This window comes from Leopardus geoffroyi, chromosome D2 (genome assembly GCF_018350155.1).
Source record: "Leopardus geoffroyi isolate Oge1 chromosome D2, O.geoffroyi_Oge1_pat1.0, whole genome shotgun sequence".
Classification (NCBI taxonomy): domain Eukaryota; kingdom Metazoa; phylum Chordata; class Mammalia; order Carnivora; family Felidae; genus Leopardus; species Leopardus geoffroyi.
In genome coordinates, this window is record NC_059334.1 from 59,573,736 (window position 1) to 59,600,304 (window position 26,569).

Below are 26,569 nucleotides of genomic sequence, written 5' to 3' on the forward strand. Positions count from 1 at the left end.
TCTCTGAGGAAAGCTACTCTGAATGCAGATTAAGTCTCAAAGCCCTACAAAGGACAACAGGGAAAGCACAGTCCCTTCTAAATCCCCTTGGGGACCAGGCCCTCCTCTCCGTGTGTCCGTGTCTGCGGGCGAGTGTGCATGGGTGGGGGAGGTTGTGGTGGGGCGGGAGGGCCTCGGCAAGAGGGAGGAGAGAAACTCCAAGCGCTGATTCTGTGGAGGGGATTTGCTATGTCTCTTTTCCTCCCCCCCTCTTCTTTCTTTGTCCTCTTTCTCCGTGTTCCTCTCTTTGTCCCCTTTTCCTCGTCTCCTTCTTCTGCATTTGTCTGGGAGGATCCTGGAGTGTTCTTTTGATCGACTCAATCTTTCTCTGGCACTTGAGTTCTGATTGGCTGAAGGACTTAGAGGGGAAAAAAAACACTTTAATTAAGTAGATAATCTCTTCTTTGGACGTTTGGCAGCTCCATTTCACGTCCCTTCAACTCTGTTTGGGATCGCTTACACACCACGGAAGTTGGGGCTTGAGGAGAATTCCATCCCACTACCACAAGGAGAATATTTCCCCATCTTCTCTGTCTCCCACGTTTTTAGAATTTTCTATTTCTGTTGCTCCAGAGGATTATGTTGCTTGTGAAGCCTCCTGTGTTCATCTTCCTTTTCACCTGTATCCTCCGAATCGGCCACACCTGGTAAGTAACCTGGACTCCCACCTGGGACTGGGACCAGGTAAATGTATGTTGTCTATGAGAGAGAGTTCTTCCTCATTTCCCGAAATGTAGGAATACTTGGGATCTCTCCTAGGAAAAACTGTTCTATGGAGTAGGGGCTCTTTCTAAATTTATGGCTGATTTCACCAAATCTTTAGGACCCTGATCAATAAATGAATAGATTAAAAAATAGATTAATAAGTTGCTGTACCACAAATATTCTAAGTGGTTTTGGGGAAAATGGACAGTAGCCGTTTTTTGTTTTTTTTTTTGTTTTTTTTTTTTTTAAACCAAATCCTGATGTCAGCATTGTGGAAAAAGGAAGGTGGTTCAAAGCAAGTTCTACTGTGTTTGAATCTGATCTTTGAGGTGAAGGCTGGAGACAAAATGCGATGGGACCTTATTTTGCACTTTCTGACATAACTTTTTTTTTTTTTTTCAGAATATTCTAAGTAACTGCTCATACCATCATGTCTTAGAGATAAAAATTCACTTGATCTGTTGAGTTGGTATTGGGTTAACAAACACGTTTGAAATGAAATATTTTAGAAAGCTAAACTTTCTACAGATTTATGTAACCTATACAATTTACAAATATTTCTAAATCGCTCAGAAAACGGGGCAGTGTTTATAAAAGTGTTTTGGAAACTATAAACAATTGCACAAATGATAGACGATTTTATTGTCAGTTTCATTTAGCTCTTGGAAACAACATAAAGTATCTATACATGGAAATGTTAACAAGTAACTACGCAATAACATATAGAAGAAAGACCTGGGAAGTGCATGTTGCTACATTGCTATGCGTTTGGAGTCTCTCCCCAATTGAGATACATAAGCTCAGTCTCTATCAGTTTGCATTTTGACCATCTGTTTAACCAAGGTATGAATCCAATCATTCCATAAACTGTTGAGGAAGCAAGGATAGGGATTTCTTTGTTGAAATCAGCTTCCTGTGCCAAGAATGTATTCTTATCATAAATGAATACAGCCATCTTTATTAGAAAGTTGCTAAGAAATATGTCAAATAAATATAATTATTTGCAAGTTAAGGCAATAATTTATAACACTTCTGATTACAAAATGAACTGCCAAATAATTGGTCAATTTTTAATTGGCATTTAAATTAAATATTTCATGTTCAAAAAAAAAGTCTCTCTTTCTTCCCCCTCATGAAAACAAAAAGACAAAAGGGAGCAGAGACTATTTCAGAGCATTTCTACTGATGTTCATGGTATTCTTCAGCTGATTCAGTATCAGCAAAAGAGAAACACGAGATTCCTTTCCCCAGTCACCAGGGCAGTGTGAAGAATTGTTCTATAAAAAATACCTTTACTGTGTGTTCCTTCCCTGCTGGAGGGGGTCATGTTCATTTCATTCCGATACTGACACAGCCACACTGAAAGGTGGCTGGGTTGCTTGTCTGTCCAAATTCAAGTGTCCGGATTTAAAAAGAAAAAAAGAAAAAAGAGATGTGAAAGAAAGTTCTAATTTAAAAACAGGGTTTAAGAACCCCTTCTCGCCTTGCCTGACTTTGAGGAGAAAATGTACAAATCTCCTCTATAATGCAATTAGATTTTAATTGCTTTTTCTCCATAAGCCCCAATTTGAATTAAACATTTATACTTTGCCAAGAGTCTGGTTTTGGTAGCATTTGAAGAGTGATTTTTAAATTTAACGTTAAATCTTGATTCTTCTTATAATGGAACTATCAGGGTTCTGCATAAGGTCACCTTCCCCTTTGTGCCATGCAGAGAAATTTGACCAACCGCAGCCTTTCCGATGTTTCTCTTAATACTTCATTATCAGCCTTTTATGTAAGGACCTCAAAAGCATTTAACAAATAGAGAACCATAATTTCTGCTTGGCTGTTCAATTGTAGGCTTGCCTGAAATTACTGTCAAAAAAAGTCCATCAACAGAAACTCCTAGGCTTGAAAGGAGAAAATAAAGATGACATTCATTTACAACATGCAGTTTTGCTAGACTTTCAAAGTGAGATGATTGGAGGGGGAAAAAAAAGCATTCTCCACAGTTTCTTCTTGTTGGGACAATTCTGAGAATTATCCTTTAGTACCTTGAGAAAAAAACCTTTTGTTTGAATTTGTTTTCCTGAATCTAATGGCTCCCCGCAAAAGAGAGAATGGGAGTGCATGATACAGCCAAGCAGATGGTGATGGTTATAATGGTGGCCAAAGATGAACCAATCTGACTTTTCATTTTCCAGTATACATACTCATCTGGAATGATCAGGCCTAGAACATGTTTGTTTGTTTTAACTGTGGTCTTCATTTTACTCCAAATGATGTCTCATAATGATCCTAGGTTTTGCCCTGTTCTGTCCATTTCTTCTCTCTCTCTCTCCCACCACCTCAACTTGATGACCAAATCAGAAAGATATACTCACTAGAACATGGAGGTTAACTATGGCTCTGCTCTCATTCTTTGCAAAAGCCACTGCCTCCACTTCTTTCCAAAGGATTTAAACAGGGTTCATTTCTTTTCTACAGTAGAGCAAGAATTCATCAAAAATCTTTGGGTTTTAAGGCACCTTTTGAAATACATCATCCCTTGGTTCTCTACATTTATGTATTTAGAGCAACCCTTCTATGGCTCTTGAAAGTTCATCTGATAATGACGTGCAGAGCCCCTGATCAGCAAGGGCTTCAGTTATTTTAGGGGGCTGTCGTGAATCCATATTCTCCCCAAGCATCATCTATAGCTAAAATTATTGTTCTCCACATACATGTGCTACTATTTTTCAAATGTATATTATGAACAATAAGATATACACTTAAAATTACTGAATTCATGATAACTGGTTGCCATGTTAAGTTTCTGTTAAGTTTTTCCCACCAACAGATACAAAAAGGATAAGTGCAATCAAGTGAAGCTGCACTATAAACTTTGTTACATTAAAAAGGAATTCTCATCCTCACAGAGGCTGGGAATCTCTGAAGTTAGGGAAATAAAAGGTAAGTGAAAAATTGCTTTGGAATTTGGAAAATAATGTGCCAATATCAAAGAATCACATCCTAATAGTTTTTCTGATCAGTAAAAAAATTCATAATCCATGAAAAAGCTTGGGGTTTGTGGGGTAACTCAGGGGGATGAAGTTAGCAGCTACACCATTGAAAGTCCTTCTAGGGGCGCCTGGGTGGCGCAGTCGGTTAAGCATCCGACTTCAGCCAGGTCACGATCTCGTGGTCCGTGAGTTCGAGCCCCGCGTCGGGCTCTGGGCTGATGGCTCAGAGCCTGGAGCCTCTTTCCGATTCTGTGTCTCCCTCTCTCTCTGCCCCTCCCCTGTTCATGCTCTGTCTCTCTCTGTCCCAAAAATAAAATTAAAAAACGTTGAAAAAAAAAATAAAAAAAAAAAAAAAGAAAGAAAAAGAAAGTCCTTCTAAGGGCTTGAGACATGATCACAGAAGTTTAACTTCCAGTTCTGTCATTGATTTGTCAACAACTTTAGCCCTACAGTTTTGCTTCCAGGGTCTCTATATTTTCTCCATGAATAACAATTAGTTAGCTAAAAATAATTAGCTAATAATATTTATTAGTATCACCACCACCACCACCATCATCATCATCTACAAAGGCTAAGAAGTCCTGAGAAGAGACACTTCATTACAGCTTTTCTTATGAAACCAGTTCGTCTAAGCAATAAGGCAGATGCTCCATAATGCATCTCTATTGTGCATGTGTGTGTGTGTGTGCATGTGTGGTAATATGACACAAAGAAGGATCTCTTTTTTGTGATATTATATAAATGGGGATATTAAAAACGGATCAGAAGGAAAGGAGTTTCGATCCAAATCCTCTCTCTTCCGAGGAAAAAGTTTACTTCTTTGATGGGACAATTGGTTTCATGCTATATATTGGGTAATGCTATTTTCTTTGGGGACTATTAATAAAAATCCCTTTTCCTGGGCTCCATTTACTCTTTGATTTTTTTCTTTTTCAACTGATATGATCAAATTCTCTTAACCTGCTGGATGTTTATTATTATTATTGTTGTTGTTATTGTTATTGTTATTATTTTAAAATCAGGGCATTTAGAAACAATTTTATTTGCTCACATTTTGGGTGAAATGGTTTTTGGCTGAAAGATTCCAAAGATTCCACTAGAACCTTGCCATCTACCCATCTTTGAAGACTTAGTTTACGTATTCTCTCCTCCTGGAAGTCTTCCCAGGTTAAATTAGCTACCTCTCCTTCCCCCCGCCCCCACCCCCATATATCCAGCATCAGGTTAAGCCATTAAGGCACTTAGTACATTTTATTGAAAATTTGCTTTTGAATCTGTCTTCTTCACTAGCCCAGAAACTCTTCTAGGATCAGACACCTTGCCTCATTTATCGTTGTGTCTCTTAGGTGGAAATTAACCACAATTGTAACAATGAGTAACTTGTTCTGTAGGCAGGCACTGTTGTAAATGCTTTACAAATCCTTACCCCGATCCTCTGAAGTACATACTAGGGTCATCTCCACTTTACAGATGAGGGAACTGAGGCCCAGAGATCTTAAAATAACTTGGCAAGATCACCTAACTAGTAATGAACCAGATGGAATTTGAACACAGAAAACATGGTTGTGGAGGCCCCATGCTGGACCACTACGCCCTATTAATGAGCGTGTTTTGAACTGACCAATGTATGCAAACTATTTTACATAAGGGAAGAACCGTGACAGGAAATTTTAAACGTAATTTAAGCTTAAACTTTCCTAAGTAGGTATCAGTTCCCAGAAATAGAGCAATTTCATATTTGCTAGTTTAAAAGTAGAAAGTTCCCTGGCTTACTGAAGTCCTTACTTTTGGATTGCTATAATCTTCTGAAAAAGGGTAACTCTGCCCCACATCCTGGAACAAAATCGATACTCAGGAATAATATAATGTGAACCAACATTTACTTCACACTCACTGTGTAACTCGCCAAAGACACAAAGTCTGTCAGTGATGAGACAGGAATCTGAATCTACACCACTCACTACCTTTAGCCAGTAAAGCCATCCTGCTTCAGATGGGACCTTGCTTTCTTTGACCTGCCCACATTTGTACCACAGTCACCAGAGCACTGGATTGTGGTCCTTCATGTTGTGACTGTCCTTCCTTCTGTCTGGCACTCCAATTTTCTGTGAATTTGTAATGATGTTCACAGTAGTCTGATACACAGAAGTCTGGCATTAAGAAACAAAAGCTTGTACCTGACTAGTATTTTTATTTTAAAAGATATTGGTTCTGAGAGCTTATTTAAATTATCTCTTACATTTGTTTATCGATAGAATTTATATTATTTCATTCCTTTCATCTCACTGAAAACTACCTGCAGGTTTGATTTGGATTAGACGCATCAAGTACTATCTTTTGCCAGAAACCCCAACTTACCTGTTCTTTTCAATATAGTGGGCTTGGGCTTCTTTGGAGATCATTCAAAAAGTATCTCTGTAGTATCAGTACCATCTGTACTGCCTCTGATATTAAGATTTTATGTATAGTATAAGAGAGCTAGCTCTGGCTATATTTTCCTAAGGATAAAGACCCATTTTTGTAGCACGTCTTAGGATCTCCAGGAGTCCAAGAATTATTGTGGTGTCCGCCATTTTTCATTTCACAGCTTTTAAATAGATATTTAGAATCTTTAAAGTTCCTTTGCCTTTTGATCGCCCTTACATTCAAAGTAATGGCCAGTGGTAAAAACAAATTCCCTAAGATCCCCAATTCAAGCAAGTGATGGGGATATGTAGAAAATAAATGTGCAGTGTTGGTCTGGAAGGAAGGAAGGAAGGAAGGAAAGAAGGAAAGAAAGAAAGGCTCTTTTCTTTATCTCCATCAGAAAGGCAGAGAATTCATAGGGCTTAGAGAGAGAAGTCAATATAATTTTTCTTAGGCTAAACCCTCACTTTTCAGAAAGCAGATTTTTTATCCTACGTAAAAGATTAGCCTGGGGGAAACTCTGAGCTTGGTTCACATAAATAGCATTCCCCATTGCCTCCCATTGAAATATACCTACACTCCCAGGGCCTCTCAAAAGAAACTACCATCCACTTTGGACAGACTCTCTAGTCTCATTATAAGCCAAGCTTTTATGGGTTTGTTTTTCTCAATCTTTATTGTAGGCCCTTGTTATTGATCATATCATTTCTCTGTACACTTCTTAGGTCAGAGTTTTCAGTGAGATGAAAGGAATGAGATAATAGAATGAAAAAATATAAATTCTATGGATAAATAAATGTAAGAGATAACTTAAATAAGCTACCAGAACCAATATCTTTTAAAATAAAAATGCTAGTCAGGTACAAGCTTTTGTTTCTTAATGCCAGACTTCTAAATGTATATCAGACCACTGTGAACATCATTAAAAATTCGCAGAAAATTGGAGTGCCAGACAGAGAAGGAAGGACGGTCACAACATGAAGGACCACGGTCCAGGCCAAGAGCAATCAGACTATAAGGGGATCACTTAAATCCACCATTATCTGACCAATCCGAATTCACTTTTCTTAATTGGTTGTTTTCACAACTATACCTCCTCTGGAACCAGCACAGTATGAGGCTATGTTCCAGTAGTCTCCATAAGGCCCTGTAAGTGGGCCAGTAGTTCAGTCTTTCTATACAAGTCCATAGATGAGATTCTTATGTTTCTCTAGGCCAAGCTTAAACCACCCTGCATAGTGAGAAATTTCTCCTTCATTCAAAATGAATTCTCTTTTGCTGCCATAAAGCTCAGTTCTTTTCTCTTACTCAGGCTCTTCAGGTTCACATATCTGACTTTAAAGATTCCATTCCATACTGATAGCCGGGATAATGCATAATGAACCATACTATCCTGTCTGACATTTCTTCCCACTAATCCAAGGTGTCTGGAGGAGCCTAGCTTTCGGACATTATTGTTTCAGAAGGAGTGTATTGTTTAATTTTACATTATGGAAAATTTCCAGAGAGAACAGCATATACAATGGAATCCCCTATAACTCTGCTTCAACTGTCATCAACCACTAGCGAATCTTGCTTCATGTATACTTGAGTAACGTTTTCAACTGCATATACTTCTCTGTGTCTAAATATTCCAAATACTAAATGGTTCAAAGTTAGAAGAAGAGGAATAGGAAAAGAAATCTCCTATGTCATGTCTGAGAGATCTAGAGCCAGCGATTAGAGTGAATCTTGGAGAACATCATACAGATATAACTGGCCACCCTTAGGGAGAGAAATCAAGAATAATAACTTGTAAAAAGAGAAAATTCATTCAAATATATATTCAAATTTATTTCTGTTTGAGCTGTGGCTGGTTAGCAAAGAATGTGGCTGGTTAGAAATTGATAGTTGGCTTAGACTGAGGACAGAATATGTTTACCATCTATTAAGATTTAATTCCATTAAATAGTAAAATGGCACTAAAGTTCAAAAACCTGTCAATTTTCTCACCTTTAACTGTTCATCTAGTTTTTTGTAGGATAATTTGTAGAGTTATCATATATGCCTACCTTCTTCATCCTGAAATAAACTAGTATTATATCCATCAATGCAACTGAGAACACGAATATTCTCCAAAGTCTATACTACAGGGATCAAAGTAACAAGATCAACAAACAAAACAAAATTCTCTGCCTGCATAATGATCCTGGAAGAGGTTCCTGTGATCCCAGGCTTTCTGGGAGCAGTGGCTTGAGCTGTCCCTTAGCAGCTTTCACTTAGAGACCACAGAACAGAGAATGAGTACAGCGCATTCCCAGTTAGAGTCCTCATTTAAATGCTAAGTGTTGAAGCTCTTTTTTTGTAGCTGAGTGTTTCTCAGCAGAGTTTGCCACAATACATAAAGAAGGAAGGAAATGAGGACAAGGAGAGACAGTCCGTCACTTTATAAAATATCCTGGAATACAAATGACATTTTAGTTTCAGAGGAAAAGATTATCCCTTGAAAACTGGTGATTTGCTCGGGAAAGACTGCCCGGGATTGTTTTGCAGAGACCTGTGATACACAGTTGTCCCGTCAGCTACTCTACGGTCTTTGCCAGCAATTATTTGGCAGGGGCTGGATTTGAGATAATGTGGGATTTTACTGTAAATTTTAACATGACTACTACTAAAACTGATGCATCTGTTTAACTTTTTTTTTTTTTTTTTTTTTTTTTTTTTTTTTTTTTTTTTTAGCTAAGTGGGTTACAAGACTTTTTAAAAATATTTTTTAGGGCCCTGCATTATAATATGGAAAATTCATGTTTATAAAAAACAGTTCGAGAATTATTTACAGACCTGGATTCCCTTTGAAGAAAGAGATGGAGTTTAAATCAAGGACATAAATATGGGGATGTGACAAAAACTACACATTCCTTCATTTTTAAAAAAAATATTTATCCTGGAAAAAGCCTTCACTTGGCCCCAGTCCTCATTGCAGTCATGTCTTTCTTCCCTTTCAATGGCATACTCGCCTTCAGTGAGTCTACACTGGCTGCTTCTGTTTTCATTTCATAACTGTTCATTCGCTGTAATCTCGCTTCTGTTCCTTTGTTGTACCAAACAGATCTCAACACCAATATCACCTTTGTCCCCTCTTGATAAATTTTTAAGGAGGAGGCAACTTGTCTTTGAAATTCTGGGTACTTCTCTTCCCCTCAAGACTTCAGGTATCTGTGCCTTCTACTTCCTAATCCCTTCCTCTAGCAAACTGGGAAAGAGCCTGATTTTGATTACCTGTACTTTACAGTGGATAAGAATTAGTCATGCTGTTCACTCTTTAAAAAAAATTTTGCATCTCAAACTTCATTCTTTCTAATTGTACAGCGAATTGCTCCTGGCTTAAATATGCTTGTGTATTGTCAGAGGGGGCAGTGATCAACTTCGAACTGAGGGGATGTATTTCACAGTCGTTAGTAAAGCCCGCCTTCTGTGTAACGGTGTGTGTGCGTAGATCTGTGTGTGTGTATGCTGCTGCATACATGTTCTGTGGGTCAGATGCCGTAGAGGATGGAGAGAAGCACAAGGAAACCTGCTGAGAAACGACTGTCTTTGGGCTCTCGCTGGCCCGAAGCATCTTGAGAGTTCTGTGAGGTGAAAAGCTGGCTGTCACGCGCTTATTCTAGGAGAAGTTGCTTCACTGAAGCACCTTCTAGCTACAGCTCCAGGCAGCTCTCCTGCTCTGGATCCTCCTCTTGCCCTTTCTACCCTCTTCTCGTTCCCTCTCTGTGCCAGGCCACCAGATGGAGACCTGCATCTGCCCCTTTTCTCCTTGCCTGGGCTCTCAGCCCAAGCTGTAGTGATCAGATGGTCTCTCCTGAAGTAGGCCGGCTAGAGCTTCAGGACCCAGAGATTTTTTATGGACCTTGAAAGATGAGATTAAAGGGTAGGGAGAAGCCAACCTTATTATTCAAAGATCTATGGGGAAAGTGAAGGAGGCAGAACAAAGGAGGGGTCAGATGGCACTGAGATGAAAGTTTTGGACCCTGAGAAGAAAACACTAAATTCTGGAGGTTCATATTCGAAGCCTTTGCTTTTTAAAAAATATGGTGGGGAAGGAAAAAAGGGAATCCTAACTTAAATCTAAGCTACTATGTTAACCACTGGGATTCAAATGCCTCAGGGTACACTTGGCAAACTAGTGAGGCTGGCCTGGAAGAAGCTTGCTGAGTGGGACTGAGTTCTTCACTGAGACAGGACTCTCATACTGAGGGGAGATGGAGTCCAGCACATGAACTTGACCTTGTAACAAGGTCCTGGTCATACAAAGGAAGAAGTAAGCCTGAAGATAGCATGGTGCTGGGTCCTGCTGGTCCTGTGCCATCTGTGTCGCAGGCTCTACAGAATCAGGCATGTGCTCTCATCACAGCTGCTAAATGGGAAACTATGGAATGTGATGTGCTACAGGTGGCCTCGTGGGCTAGGCGGGTTCGGAAAATGCCCCCACATAGGGAGAAATTGTTGAAAGGAATTGGATAGCGGTTTTAAACTGCTCATCCACAATTAGGCCTAACTACCAAAGAATGGGAACTTGCAATTTTCTGTGAACTTCCTAAGGTGGTAAAATAAATTTCTTCAAATGGTATTAAATGAAGGGGAGCTTGGAAAATTAGAGTGTATGGATCTAAGGATCATAAATGTTAGGTAAGAAAACACAAACAAAACAAACTTGGAGACTTTCCAAGAGCTAAAAGAGAAGCTATGGCATTTGTATTTGGGTTGATCCAAAGTCTCTCCCATTCTGTCTCAACAACTTTGGAAAAAGTTTTGCTGGTGGTCAGGCTGACTGAGGGATAGGCAATTCAGGAGGCAATATAGCCCCAAGGGAAACTGCATAATGCTGAACGCTGCAGCTGTTTGAGGAGCTCTAGTGCCTTACATCAAAGAATTTTGGTGATTAGATTGTGGCCGATTATGGCCACTGAATTGTTGCAAGGTTGGAAGGTCCATAGAGCAGAGGAGCAATGGGAAAATGATAATCCACAGGGTTCTGCTTTAGCGTTACCCATAGCTTCAAAACTACAAGTGCATCTGTATCTGGATGGTTGTTTAACAAGAATTGAAAAAACATTTAGTAAATAAGAGAATAGCTAGGACTTAAACACACATTGAAATGAGGGGGAAAGAACTCACAAATGTTGACGTGAGGGGAGCTGGGCAGAAGGTAGTGAAAGCCTGACAGAAGGACGTGACTCAGCTAACCAGCCTAGACTGGAACAAGTGACAGCAGAAGGGAGGTACTTACAGTGAAACATTATTATCAGAGCTGAGAAGGAATGATAGAGAGAGAGATGATTGCTCCCCCAAATTCCTACCTTTGGTACATTAACTTGGAAGAAGGATGAGATGGCATTAGACGTAGGAAAAAGCACAAACCAAAGACTGAATTATGGACTCGCTGATGACAATGGGTTGATGACAAGAACATGGAGGTGGTCTAAGAATATTAAATAATAGCTATGGTAGTGAAGACTTGCGTGAGTGGAAGCAGATAGCATGTTTCCTAGAGGACAGATGGCCCCTAGACAAACACTCAGAATCTTTTGGGCACTTTCCACTCCCAATATATTTTATTCCTGGTATGAAGAAGAGAAGCATAAACAGGTCGGTTATAATTGCTGGGGGTGGGGGGGGTGGGGGGGAAACTACAGTACCAAGAAAAACTACAGGGAAGGAAAGAGATCCCCATGATTTTAATACTCAGCACAGAGACCCAGCCCCTCAAGGCAGTGACCAGAGAGCTTTGAGAGCTGCCAGAACCAGAGGTACTCAATTCAGAAACAAAAGAAGAGAATGCCCCCCAATTTGTTACTGGTACAGTTATAGCAGCCATTTCCCAGAAAATTAAAACAATAATTTGAGCTTCCCAAGCCCTCCAATTATTACTTAGGTATTAGATGCTTTGGGGCACCTCCCTGTTCACCCTCTGGACCAGTGTTTCTCAAAGTGGACTCTGAGGACCATCTCAGGAATGTGTACATACAGATTCCTTCCATCCATTTCCCCCATCACCACTGCTCAACAAGAGTTTCTGGAGCTGGGGCTCAAGAATCTTCATGTTTAAGAAATTTCCCAGATGATTCTCATGGACTCTACCAGCTACCACATGTGGATTAATTTTCAAATGCTTATACTAAAGTCTATTCTCCAAATCTTTGGCACCTCAGGTCATGTAAGTATGTAACATTTTATTTGTATATATTTATATATATGTTTATACTTTATATATTTAAATCATAAATGTATTTTGATATAAATAAAATTTTATAGATTCACAGAAATTTGCGAAGAAATGCACAGGGAAGTCCTATGTACCCTTTCCATAGCCTCCTCCAGTGTTAACATCTCATAACTCTACTACCACATCCATAAAGCTTATTCAGATTTCACAGTTGGACATATAACACTAAAGGTTGCACTCCATCATCCTAGACTGATGGAACACTTAAAAAAAAAGAAAAAAGCTAAAGCAAGACTGACACCAGGAGACAGGACGTAGGGAAAGAATCCAGTCCTATCTAGGCCAAGCACTATGGCCACCTGGCTGTTATAGGGAATTGGTGGAGTATGGTTGTTGCTTACACCCTTCACCACTGGGACTCACAGAAAGGCCAGGAGCAGATTTGGGTAGATGCTTTCATGACAGCCAACTTCTTCAGGCATCTGGGGACAAGGGCAGGGCTAGCTTCAGTCAGAATCTCATTGAAGAATTATCCTGCTTATCTGGTCAGACTGCAGCCCCAGGTATTTGCTCTTGGGGCAATGGAAAACGCCAGCTCCCAAGGTAATAAAGAGTCTTTCCTAAAATCAGAAAGTGCACTGGTGCTTATTCTTCAGGGAGTTGTTATAGGGATGGAAGAGGTTCTATGCCAATGGAACAATAGTAGGGGTGAAACAATAGTAGCCAGTGTGCTATAGGCCAAGGATATTGCCCCTGGGTGGATAAAGGTGTTTTTAACATGAGGTCACAGAAAGCTGAGCCCGGGAAAGGTATCAACAAAACACTAGAGAAACTCTGGTTAATACTTTTTCTTAATTGCCCAGTTCTTTGCAGGGATGGCACCCAACGAAAGGAGCACCCTTTGACGGGGCTCCAGGCTGGGCCCACCACTTGGATTCCACATATATGGGCAGGTCAGGAGAATTGGTGAGGCTGCAGGCTCCAGATGTTTATCTAAAGGAGTGACTATGGAGTCTTCCCAGGATAGCCTTCACTCTAAGGGAAGGGAACAGAGAAGATCCAGCAACGACACTTCTCACTGGAGTTTGTTAGCAAGCTCCTCAGTTTTAGTCCAACTAAGAAGGCTGGAGGGTGATTAGGGGGGCATGTTACAGGCAAAACCTGAAAGTACTGCTTTGCTAAAACCCTATCAGAACTTGTACACAAATGGCATTTTGATACCTAAGTGGAAAGGCAAGACTCTAAAATGGGTTAAAAGACATTTGTCCCTGTATTTAAAAAAAATAATAATAATAGCTGTTTTAAGAGAAGTTTTAGGTTCACAGAAAACCTGAACAGAAAGCAGAGTTCCCACACATATCCGCCCCCTGCACAGCTTCCCCCATTGTTAACATCCTGAATTAGTGTAGTATGCTCCTACTTTTTTTATGCATTGAACCCAGTCTAGGCAGCAACAGTTCTTCCCACCCCCAAAATGTGCCCAGGGGATGTGGTGATACCCAGATAAAGCAGAGCCTAGGCCTGGCAGATATGGGCAGATATCGTAGGCCTACAGGACATACAGAGGGAGGGCTAGAGCAATGGAAGACTGGAAAAGCAACAGAGACAATGTGATAGCTAACTGAGTTTGTTCATGAGTGTGTGCAGAACATCACTAAGACCTCCAAGAAATACTTATCAAGAACTTTGCGGGGATCAGGAGTCCTGGATTAGCAAGTGGGAATAAGAGCGAGAGAAATACGGGTTGCAGGAGAGCGTAGCAGTGAAGGAATATATGCTTTAGAATCACACTGAGGGGGAGGGGAAGGAAAAAGAAAAAGAAAAAAAAGAAAAAGGAAAAAAAAAGAGGTTAGAGTGGGAGAGAGCCAAAGCATAAGAGACTCTTAAAAACTGAGAACAAACTGAGGGCTGATGGGGGGTGGGAGGGAGGGGAGGGTGGGTGATGGGTATTGAGGAGGGCACCTGTTGGGATGAGCACTGGGTGTTGTATGGAAACCATTCTGACAATCAATTTCGTATATTAAAAAAAAAAAAAAAAAAAAAAAAAAAAAAAAGAATCACACTGACTAGGTTCCAATCCTGGATTTGCCACTTACCTAGCTGTGTGACGTTAGCTTACCACTCTTTCAGTTTCTGTATCTGTAAAAATAAGGAAGACATAACCCTTTCTAACTTATACAACTGTTGTGACAATTATATGAGCTTAAAACACATAAAGCATTTAAAGTAGTATTTTGTGTGCACAGAATAAACATTCAGTAAATAGCACAGTACCTCATGGGGTTGCCACGGAAATAAAAAATGATGGTACAGGTAAAGCACTCCTCTAGAAGAGATGTTCTCAATGAATGTCAGCTATTGCTGGGTGATGGAAATTAAATTTTACATGGTATCAGTATATATCCTGGAAGACTGTCAAAAGGAGAAGAAACAATTATAAAATTTTTATTTGGCAGTAAAAAAACAAAACTGACTGCAGTTATTTATGTAAATTGCTTCCCACTTATGTCTAATTACTATGAAGCACAATAACAATTATACATAACATTAAGTGAGTCAGATTGACTTTGCTAAAACTTTTGATTATAACACCAACTTCTGTGTACATATGCTGCGTGCTCACTGACTGTGGCTCTTCTGGTACATACATCTGCTAATGCAGCATGGTGGTCTGCTCACAATGTTGGAAAATTAGTGGGAGCACTGGCTCACCAGACTGCTTTCCCCTACCCTCCCCCAGATATTTTTCAGTCCTTATTATCCTACAATTTTCTGCTCATTCTGATGATGCATCCATCCTTTTTTTCAATCCATTTAATTCAATCAATGTTTAAAGAGTACTTACTTTGTTCGAGGCATTGGGTTAGGAGCTGGAGGGGATACAAGGATAATTAAGGCAACCCCTACTTGTAGTCGAGTATTAGGGAATAAAGGGAAACCTTAATGTGAGGTAGAAAGAAGTTGCTGTGAGTCTTCAGGAAATGCTGGTTGTGGCTTTTGTGCTAGATACTTAAGAGTAAGTATAAGAGTAAATATAAGAGTAAGATACTTAAGAGTAAGATTTTTATATACCAGGATAGCTTTACTGAGATATATCACATATTATAAAATTCACCCTTTGAAAGTGTACAAATCAATGGGTTTTGGTATATTCACAAATTTGTGCAACCATCACTACAGTCACTGTTAGAACATGTTCATCACCCTAAAAAGAAACCCCATCCATATCCATTAGCTATCACTTCCCATTCTGCCTCCCTGCAGCCCCTGGCAACTGCTAATTTACTTTCAGTTTCTATGGAATTGCCTATTCTGGACATTTTGTATAAATAGAATTATACAATTTATGAAACAGAGAAAGAGGATGGGGGAGTTGCAACTTGAAATTTTTTTTAATGTTTATTTTTTGACAGAGAAAGAGAGAGAGACAGAGAGACAGAGCATGAGTGAGGGAGGGGCAGAGAGAGAGGGAGACACAGAATCTGAAGCAGGTTCCAGGCTCCGAGCTGTCAGCACAGAGCCTGACACGGGGCTTGAACTCCAGACTGTGAGATCATGACCTGAGCCGAAGTCGGACACTCAACCGACTGAGCCACCCAGGCACCCCGGGGGAGTTGCAGTTTTAAATAGGATGATCAGGGAAAGCTTTAGGGTGAATAACACACTCGATTTTTTTTTCAAAATTTTATTTAAATTCTAGTTAGTTAACAGATAGTGTATTGGTTTCAGGAGTAGAATTTAGTGATTCATCACTTACGTACAACACCCAGTGCTCATCATAAGAAGTGCTCTCCGTAATACCCATCACCTATTTAGCCCATCCCCCACCCACCTCTCTCCATCAACCCTATTTGTTCTTTACCATTAAGAGTCTTATATGGGGGTGCCTGGGTGGCTCAGTCAGTTAAGTGTCCAACTCTCAGTTTCGGCTCAGGTCATGATCTCAGGTTTCATGAGTTCGAGTCCCACATTGGGCTCTGTGCTGACAGTGCAGAGCCTGCTTGGGATTTTCTCTCTCCTTCCTCTCTCTCTCTGCCCCTTCCCCACTCACTCTGTCTCTGCCTCTGTCTAAATAAATAAATAAACTTAAAAAAAAGTATCTCAGGGGCGCCTGGGTGGCGCAGTCGGTTAAGCGTCCGACTTCAGCCAGGTCACGATCTCACGGTCCGTGAGTTCGAGCCCCGCGTCAGGCTCTGGGCTGATGGCTCATGATGGCTCAGAGCCTGGAGCCTGTTTCCGATTCTGTGTGTCTCCCTCTCTCTCTCTGACCCTCCCCCGTTCATGCTCTGTCTCTCTCTGTCCCAAAAATAAATGTTGAAAAAAAAAATTAAAAAAAAAAAAGTATCTCATATGGTTTATGTCTCTCTCTCTTCTCCCCCATACCATATGTTCATCTCATTTATTTCTTAAATTCCATATATGAGTGAAATCCTATGGTATTTGTCTTTCTCTGACTTATTTTGCTTAGCATAATACACTCTAGCTCCATCCATGTCATTGCAAAGGGCAAGATTTCATTCTTTTTGATGGCTAATATTCCATTGTGTATATATATGCCACATCTTCTTTATCCATTCATCAGCCAATGGACATCTGGGCTCGGACAGTCCCATAGTTTGACTATTGTTTTGATAGACACATTCGATTTAAAATCTGAATGCAGGTGAAGAAACAAACTCCGTGGCTATCTGAGTAAAAAGCATTCCAGGCAGAAAGAACAGCAAATGCAATGGCCCAGAGGCTGGCGAGTGCTTGGTGTGTTGGAGCAACAACAAAGACATCAGTGTGGCTAGAACAGAGCAAGTAAGGGGAAAGTAGTAAGAGATTAGGCATTAATGGGGGCCAGATTGCATAGGACCTTATAAACTATGACAAGAGTTTGGCTTCTGCTGTATGTGAAACAGGAAATCATTAGAGGATTTTGAGCAGAGAGTAGCAAAATTTGATTCATATTTTAAAGGAGTTTATTTGTTTGTTTATTTACTTATTTATTTGGGGGGGGCAGAGACGAGGGAGAGGGAGAGAGAGAATCCCAAGCAGGCTCCACACCCAGCATGGAGCCTGATATGGGGCTTGATCTCACGACCATGAGATTATGAGCTGAGCCAAAATCAAGAATCCAATGCTTAACCAACTGAGCCACCGAGGTGCCCCTAAAGGGATTAATCTTTAAGTGGACCAATCATTTTGAGAATAAAATGTAGGAGAATAAGGGTGGAAGCAGGGAAATCAGTCAGTAGGCTTTTAACGATAGCCCAGGTGAGAGACAATGATAGCTTGGACCAGGTGATAGCAGTGAAGGTGTTGAGAACTGATTAGAGTCTGAATATATTTTGAGCTGGAGTCAGCAGGATTTGATGACAGAATGAATATGGGATGTGAGAGAAAGAAAGGAGTCAAAGATGACTCCAAGATTTTTCTCTGACAGCTAGAAGGAGGAACTTAAGTGGGGAAGACTACAGAAGGAGCAGGTTTGGGATGGTGGCAGCAAAGATCAGAAGTTAAGTTTTAGTATTAAGGTTGAGATGCCCAGTAAACACTGAAGAGGAGATGTCAAGAATATAGTTGGATGTGCAAGTCTAGAGTTCAAGGTCTGAGATTGCTGAGAGGGTAAGGCACAAAGCCTTTGAATGACACTCAATCTGGGTAGTATCTTAGCACTGTCCATATGGGGAATAGGAAGCTTGTGCCTCTGTCTAGGAGCATGCTGATTGTACCATGTTCTTTAGAGCTGCCTCCACCCAGTGAACAAACGCTGTTATCTTCCACTGTTAGCATCTTTCCTCCAATCATATAACTGTCCCTAGGTAATAAATACCCATATAAACACTTAAAATCCTTCCTCTTTGGCTCTCTTTCCACTTTCTAACATTACATGGTCACCATACTTTCTGTAATGCATGTTATAGTTTACTCCCCAGTAGGAAATCTTGAGATTGTCTCATCAATTAAGAACAAGATCCTCAGAGCACCTGGGTGGCTTACTCGGTTAAGCATCCTACTCTTGCTCACATCATGCTCACATCATGATCTTGTGGTTCATGAGATCGAGCCCCGGATCTGGCTCTGCACTGACAGCAAGAAACCCACTTGGGATTCTCTTTCTCTCCATCTCTCTGCCCGTCCCCCACACCAGTTCACTCTCTCAAAATAAATTAAATTTAAATTTAATTAAATTAATTAAAAAAAAGAACAAGATCTTCTTCCTTTGGTGTTCACCACAAGGACACGGTATTTTTATTGAGATATAGTCAGCATATATTAGTTTCAAGTATATACAACAAAATGATTCAGTATATGTACATATTGTAAAATGATCTTCACAATAAATCTAGTTAACATCTATTCCAAATCTTTTCTTCATACTGGATAGTTTGGATACGAGGAAGTAAGTCAGCCATAATGGTTCAAATATGTCTGCGAATAACTCAGGAGTTAACAGCATGTTTATTTATGGAAACGCTGTCCACATAATGCCTACAGTCTTGTCCCATGGCAGGTGTTCAGTTAAATCTGATTGATTAATCATTTGGGCTCAACCAGGTATCATATGAATCTTTACAAACTGTAGGATCTTGAGGAAAGAAGAATCCTCTACTATCTCCGCCCATCACTCCCTGTGATTCCAACTTAGTATCCTCTCACAGGGTGTCTCTTCACCCAGGCTCATGGCAAAGCTTTCTCTTTCGCCTGCTGCTTGATTTTTGTTTTGTTGCTTTGTTTTCTTTCCTGACACTGTCTGCCCTCTGGCATGGGAACTAGCCTCTGACTGGCCTGGTAATGTCCAAAACTCTTTGCAAATTATGCCTAACATAGAGATTGCCCTCGTGAGCCAAGCAAGACTCTGGTGTTACCCCATCATAGCCACACTCATCCCCTAACCCCTTGCAACTACTAATCTATTCTCCAGCACTATGATCACATATTTCACGATTGTCACAGAAATAAAATCATGAAGTGTGTATCCTTTTGTGATTGGCTTTGACCACTCTGTATAATTTCCTTGAATTTCACCCAAGTTATTGAATGTATCAGTAGTCCATTCCTTTTCTTTTCTTTTCTCTCTTTTTTTTTTTTTTTTTTTTTTTTTACCACTGAGTAATACTCCACGGCATGGGTGTACCACAGTTATTTTTATCCACTTACCCTTCGAAGGATATTTGAGCTGTTTCCAGTTTTGGGGTATCATAAATAAGTCGTTATAAGCATCCATGCACAAGTTCCTGAATAAAGATAAGTCTTCATTTCTCTGAGATAAATGCCCAGAGTGGAACTGCTAAGTTGAACGGCAAGTCCGTTTTTCAGTTTTGAAAGGAACAAATGATTCCAGAGTCAAATTATTTATTTTTTGAATTTAATTATGATTCAGTCCCCAGAAAGACATTCCCCTGTTTACCTCTTTTTGATTAGAGAACTATCCTTCTCAGAGTCCTGTGGAGTCAGATGAACCTGTATTCAATTCCGCTTCAATCACTTATTAGCTGGGTGAGCTTGAACAACTTACCTTTTTTGAGTTTCAGATTCCCTATTTAAAAATAGGGATAACGATGGTGGAGAAAGGAAGAATTTAACAAGATCAGCATATAAAGTACTCAGAGCAGAGCCTGCTACACTGCAGCGAGTTATGCTCTTTTTTCACTCCATGGCAAAATAATGATCAAATATTACTTCCAACTTTTTTGGTATATTTGAAATTTTAAAAACCAAAAGAGGGGCGCCTGGGTGGCGCAGTCGGTTAAGCGTCCGACTTCAGCCAGGTCACGATCTCGCGGTCCGTGGGTTCGAGCCCCGCGTCGGGCTCTGGGCCGATGGCTCGGAGCCTGGAGCCTGTTTCCGATTCTGTGCCTCCCTCTCTCTCTGCCCCTCCCCCGTTCATGCTCTGTCTCTCTCTGTCCCAAAAATAAATAAACGTTGAAAAAAAAAATTAAAAAAAAACAAAACAAAAGAAAGCATAATGTCAGCTCCTTTTGTACATATTTTTAAATTCTTTTTATATTTATTTTGAGAGAGACAGAGAGAGCGCACACATGCAAGCGGGGTAGGGGCACAGAGAGGTGGAGAGAGAGAACCCCGAGCAGGCTCTGGGCACTGTCAGCACAGAGCCCGATGTGGGGCTTGAGCTCATGAACTGTGAGATCATGACCTGAGCTGAAATCAAGAGTTGGGTGCTTCACTGACTGAGCCACCCAGGCGACCCCATATTCTTTTTTATTAGATGAATTATCTTTAATAGATTCCTTATGCATTAATTTTTCCTTGGCAAAACCATTTTCCCTTTCTTCCTATCAATTGTTTGCTGAAGTAATCCTTACAATGCTTGGCAACAGAAATGAGTTGGTGCATCTCCATTATGCTCTGTGGTTTTTCTCTCTTCCAGGTCAGTGAACAATTTCCTGATGACTGGTCCAAAGGTAAGAAAAAAAGTCCTTCGATTTATTTGGATTCACTAAATCTTAGCCTCTTGACTGAAGACTATACACGTCCATTTCTTTTCATTATGTCCACATTTTTTATTAGCTGTATATATTACAGACAGAAAAACTGTGGCATAGAGAGGATTAGGGATACACCCAAAAGAACACAGCAAACTAGTGTCAGGGCAAGGCAAGAACTCAGGAGTATTGATTCTGAATGTATGGCCAGAATTTCCAGAGCCAGAAAAGTCAACAGCCTTTCATGGTGTCAGGTTGCAGTCACACATCCCTCTCGGTGCAGTGGTTGGATGCAGCTTGCCATCTTTAAACTGCTGGCATTGTACTACATGATCTCCAAGGCCATTTTCAGCCCCCAAATGTTCTTTTCCAAGATAGTAATGGAGTGAGAATACTGAAAACCCATGAATTATATAATTTGGGCTCATTTTGGGGAAGCAGAATAGTATAGTGAATAAAGGCTGGTGAAGTCTAGAGTCTGGTAACACTGAATTTCGTTCCTACTTTTACCTTCTGCTACCTGTGGGACCTTGAGCAAATTGCTTTACTTCACCTCTCTAAACCTCAGGTTCCTAATCTATAAAAATGGTACCTATTTCACAAGGTTATTTGTGATGTTAAATGGGACAGCATATTTAAAGCGCTTACTCTGTCATTACTTTAGAAGGCTGGGAGAGTGGGCAGGAAAAGAGGTGCTTGGCCACTACAGGGCAAATGTCTCCCGAGTTCAGCTGAGAGGCTGAATTTTGACCCTTGTGTTTCTACGCAGGCTTACCTGATATATTCCAGCAGTGTGGCAGCTGGTGCCCAGAGTGGTATTGAAGAATGCAAGTATCAGTTTGCCTGGGACCGGTGGAACTGCCCTGAGAGAGCCCTGCAGCTGTCCAGCCATAGTGGCCTTCGCAGTGGTAAGGAAAGCCTCGGCCACAGCTCCCTGGACCCCCTGGCCACAGGTTAGAGCCCCACTCTTCAGGGATGACCCCTTGCTACTTCTACTTCCTCGTTCCTCAACCTGGCCTCTGTCCTCTCTCTGGGATCTTCTCTGTCCCTTCTCCATCTTATAAAGCTTTATTTTCTTTCTTCCCAACACCCTCACTGCTCAATGAATGGACCCTGCCTCACCCCCAATCCAATAGCATCGTCGGCCTCCCAGTTGGCTGAATATAAATAGTGTCAGGAGGTAGGTAGGTGTCATAATTCTTCATGCCTCTTAGCCCCTTCCTTCAGCAGCTCAGCAGAGAGGTACAGGCCAAGCAAGGACTGACTTGGACTTGACCTCCCATGGAGAAGCTAAAGAGTGGCCATGTCAGTAAATGAAATAGCTGCCAATCAGAAGTTCACGACTAGCTAGCATGTGCCTGTTAGACTTCAGCATTCCAGGTAGAAATAGGCCTGTGCGCTTTACAACCTGGCTTTCAGATTCATCTCCTTCCCCATTTCTTCCTCTGGCTCTTCACCACCTAAATCCTTTACAACCATGTACGTAAACAGTAATCTAGCCACCTAGTCATAATGTGTGACCTGAAAAGATGGGAGGGAAGAAGCATAGTGCTGAGACCAAGGCTGGAGCAGACCATGGAAGTAAGGTACATTATAAAGGTGGGGAAATAGGATAGAGCTGGGGAAGGAGGGCATAATGATGGAAGGAAGGATACATTTATTTATCCTATATTTATTATAATAATAAAGGAAGACAGCATGACTGATACCTTGAGTTACAACCCCTCCCTCTAACTCACCCATTTTTGGTTCCTGCCCAGCTAATCGGGAGACAGCGTTTGTACATGCCATCAGCTCTGCTGGGGTCATGTACACTCTGACTAGAAACTGCAGCCTCGGGGATTTTGACAACTGTGGCTGTGATGACTCCCGCAATGGGCAGCTGGGTGAGTAGTGATACTGCGGTGGGTAGGGCAGGCCATAAAGTTCACTGTGAATGAAAAGTCTGGTGGGTAGTTTGGCGGGGGTGAAGAAGTGTTGTACTCTTCTAAATCTGAGGAAAATCAGGGCCAACTGGTTTAAGCCCAAACCCTAGAGTGACAAACCAGGCTAAATGTAGCTTGGGGCCCTCGTCCAACTGAATGGTTTCCTTAATTTAAATACAATAAAGTAACAACACTCCCTGAGGATTCAATCCTTCTACTCCCTGAAAATAGGGGGGTGTCATTCTCTGTTGCCTGTCCCTGTTTCCTCCCCACTCTTTACCTCTACTGTCCTCTCCCATCCTCTCTGCCCTCCAGCTCAACTTCCAACTTTGTTGTTCCATGTTATTTTCATTGTGCCGCCTCCCCGGCTCCATGCTGGCACTTTTGCTCGCCTTTTTCCTGGGCCATTTTGTGGATGTCAATGGCTGGCCAGGCACGTGAACACTCTGCCCGAAGGCCAGAAGCACTGTGTGTAGAGGGAGACCCCAGCATCCTGCAGAGAATCCACTCGGCAACTATTTACGTCATGGAGTCCAGAGCAAGGGACTGGATGAGGCTGGAAGTGGAAGCCCAAAAGTGGCCTAAACAAATCTGGGCTGAAACTAATCTGGAGACAGGGCACCCGCCCAACCCCAAATCCAGTTAGAAACAGCAGCTAGGAGGCTCCAAGCCCGCCTGCTCAACGACCTTTCCTCCCCTTGCACTTTTCCAGGGGGCCAAGGCTGGCTGTGGGGAGGCTGCAGTGACAACGTGGGCTTCGGAGAGGCAATATCCAAGCAGTTCGTCGATGCCCTAGAGACAGGACAGGATGCCCGGGCCGCCATGAACCTGCACAACAATGAGGCCGGCCGCAAGGTGAGTCCTGCAGCCCCGGGGGTTAGGCAACTGGCTCCATCCACCATGAGCCCTAGGTGCGGACAGCTCTTCAGTTCATTTAACAGATTGGAAAAACGAGGCACCAAGCCGGCCAGCCACGTGGATTAATCAGCTGGACGCCTAGCAACCCTCCCTCACCCCCCCCCCCCACCGCCCCCGGCAGACTTCCCCCAGCCTCATCCCTGATCAGCTCACTTCTAGCTCTCTCCCCAGGCGGTGAAGGGCACCATGAAACGCACGTGTAAGTGCCACGGCGTGTCCGGCAGCTGCACCACGCAGACCTGCTGGCTGCAGCTGCCTGAGTTCCGCGAGGTGGGCGCGCACCTGAAGGAGAAGTACCACGCGGCTCTCAAGGTGGACCTGCTGCAGGGTGCCGGCAACAGTGCGGCCGGCCGCGGCGCCATCGCCGACACCTTCCGCTCCATCTCCACGCGGGAGCTGGTGCACCTGGAGGACTCCCCGGACTACTGCCTGGAGAACAAAACGCTAGGATTGCTGGGCACCGAAGGCCGAGAGTGCCTGCGGCGGGGGCGGGCCCTGGGCCGCTGGGAGCGCCGCAGCTGCCGCCGGCTCTGCGGGGACTGCGGACTGGCGGTGGAGGAGCGCCGTGCCGAGACCGTGTCCAGCTGCAACTGCAAGTTCCACTGGTGCTGCGCCGTCCGCTGCGAGCAGTGCCGCCGGCGGGTTACCAAGTACTTCTGCAGCCGCGCCGAGCGGCCGCGGGGGGGCGCGGCGCACAAACCCGGGAGAAAGCCCTGAGGGTCTCCTTTCTCCCTTCCTTTCCCCATTTGTCCTTGGCTTCTTTTAGAGACCCCAGTAATACAGGAACCTAGGGAACGCCCCCCCCCCCCCCACATTCCCCTGCCCAGGGATCCCAAGAGGGAGAGACGCTTCAGTCTCTCCAGAGCTTGCCACTTTCCACCCCTTTCCTAGCTCTTTGCTCTCCTCCAGTCCATCATCACCCTGCATCATCCTCACGGTCCACACTTAGGTCTGAGGGCTCCCAGTTCTGAGATTCTGAGCTTCTGATTCTCCTTGGATTAGGATGAGAATAAGCGTTCCTCCTCCCCTTCCTAGCTGCCCTAACGCCTGACCTAGCCTATACAGCCGTAGGGAACTCGAAGAACACTTCTCTGATATACAGGGTCAGGCTAAAGCCCTGCTTCTCTCTTTTGCCCATTTTCTTGCCCTCCCGCCATTTCCCCATTTTCCTACTGCCAGGTCTCTACCATACACACATCTTTTTTTTTTTTTTTTTTTTTTTTTCTGCAGAGCTCCTTCCATGCTTTTGATTCCTTGCTAACTGTTGACAGGCACCCCAGTGATCTCTAATGCTTCCTCTCTCCTTTTCCCTTTCCCTTAAGAAAAATTGTGACAAAACTGATGCAGGAGAAAGCATGTCTTTGGGGGTCGTTTCCTAGAGGCAGGGCCTGAAGATGGAAGCAGTGGGAATCCCAGAGTGCCGACTTGCTGGAAACCAGGGTGTTCCTCATCCTTGTGATACACGTCTCCAGTGGACTTTGCCAGTCAGACCTTCATAGACAATCATCCCAGGTGCTCCAGGCAGACCCCCCATGTCTAAGAACTATGTAAGGGCAGATTACGAGTCACTTGCTATCTTTTAACGTCAGCTTCTCCCTACTGTTTCCTCCTAGCCGCCGCCGTTACCTCTTCTCCTTCCCCAAATGATCCTTGTTCCTTTGAGCCAAGACTGAGCTAAGGAATGTCAATTTCCCATTCAGATCCCAGCTTGCACCTCTAAGAGCAGATCATAAAGCAGGAGAAGCTGGGACCCTTTCTTTTCACAAACCTGGATCTCAAACAGGCAGGATTCAGGGCATTGGATACTTTCCTTCGATAGGTAAACTTCCTGCAGGGAAACTTTCCAATAGGAAGTTCAGCACCTCGAACTTTAATTTATTACAGTCACTGTGATATGTGCCTTCTTTTCTAGGTATTGAACTTATTCCTGGGGACACAGGTAAGGGTGAGTGGAAGATAGAACGTCTAGGCCCTCTCTTCCCTTCCACCTTGCCAGAACACTATCCTCCCTTAAGCCTCACTTCCCTGATGGCCTAAGTAGTTACACTGGTCTGTATGAGGCTAATCTGCCAACAATTAGTGAATAATCCACATAAATCTTCCACCAATACATTCACTCAGTAGCTAAGAGCTCACTGCTTGTGGTGCTTGAGACAGAAGCAGTCCAGCAGGGACTTGCTTCTGAAAGAGGGCTCTGGAAAGAGAAGAGCCAAATCCCTGACAGACTGCAGCCCAAGGAGCTTCCCAGCCATCTCCCTTCTCTGAGGCTGGCCCTGGGTCTGGGCATGGGGCAGCTGTTTAGGAGAACTGGTCAGATGCCAGACCACCTCATCCTACCTCCCAGAGTAGGAGACAGCACAGAAATGTGGCTCTCAATAGGTAACAGGGGCTGAGGCTTTAGGGGCCAACCCGGGACAGTGGAAAGACTCCTCTTATATTCCAGACTGGGGCAGTGGCCAGGTCAGACCCCAAACCCCTAGTCTCTTCTCTACATATCCTCTGGTCGATGAACACTTACTGAGGAGAGAGGTTGCCTGTCCTTCCTCACAGGGACACACTGCCCTTCAGGGTCTCCTATTGCTTTATTTCCAGTACAATCAGCAAAAGGCCTTTTGCTCAGTCCCTCAGCTTTGATCTGAGCCTGTTGAATCTCTCAACTTGATCTTTCCTAATCAAGCAGCAACATATACTAACCTGGCTGTCCCACTTGGCAGAATTACTTGACAGTGTGCGGTAAGAAAATCTGGCAAGGCAGCTAGAAGATATAAAAGTACAATATCGTACAGGAAAGCTGCATTCTCCAGGAGGTCTCTCAGCACAAAAGTAGGACTATTGTGCTTCATATTTGATAATTCCAGGTCAGTACTTGAAACCTGTCATGCTGCCAGAAAGTTCTTTCATAGGGGGTTGTTTTGTATTCCCAAATGGCTATAATTGATACCAGCTTCATCTGAGTTC

General features: G+C 42.6%; 1 protein-coding gene across 1 annotated transcript; it reads left to right on the top strand.

Annotated features, from left to right (window-relative positions):
- Window positions 1-618: 618 nt before the first annotated feature.
- On the top strand, window positions 619-24,568 carry WNT8B (Wnt family member 8B). Its single transcript, XM_045439392.1, has 6 exons — window positions 619-686; window positions 20,714-20,747; window positions 21,538-21,676; window positions 22,529-22,654; window positions 23,406-23,548; window positions 23,783-24,568. The coding sequence occupies exons 1-6, from the start codon at window positions 619-621 to the stop codon at window positions 24,326-24,328; spliced, it is 1,056 nt and encodes a 351-aa protein (XP_045295348.1). The 3' UTR covers window positions 24,329-24,568.
- Window positions 24,569-26,569: the final 2,001 nt, after the last annotated feature.

What these genes read in the sequence shown, in the direction of transcription:
- WNT8B (XM_045439392.1), top strand. Translation starts at nt 619, where the DNA reads ATGTTGCTTGTGAAGCCTCCTGTGTTCATCTTCCTTTTCACCTGTATC. An exon ending in CTCCGAATCGGCCACACCTG is followed by an intron (nt 687 to 20,713) that starts GTAAGTAACCTG and finishes TCTCTCTTCCAG; the next exon opens with GTCAGTGAACAATTTCCTGA. An exon ending in CCATAGTGGCCTTCGCAGTG is followed by an intron (nt 21,677 to 22,528) that starts GTAAGGAAAGCC and finishes GTTCCTGCCCAG; the next exon opens with CTAATCGGGAGACAGCGTTT.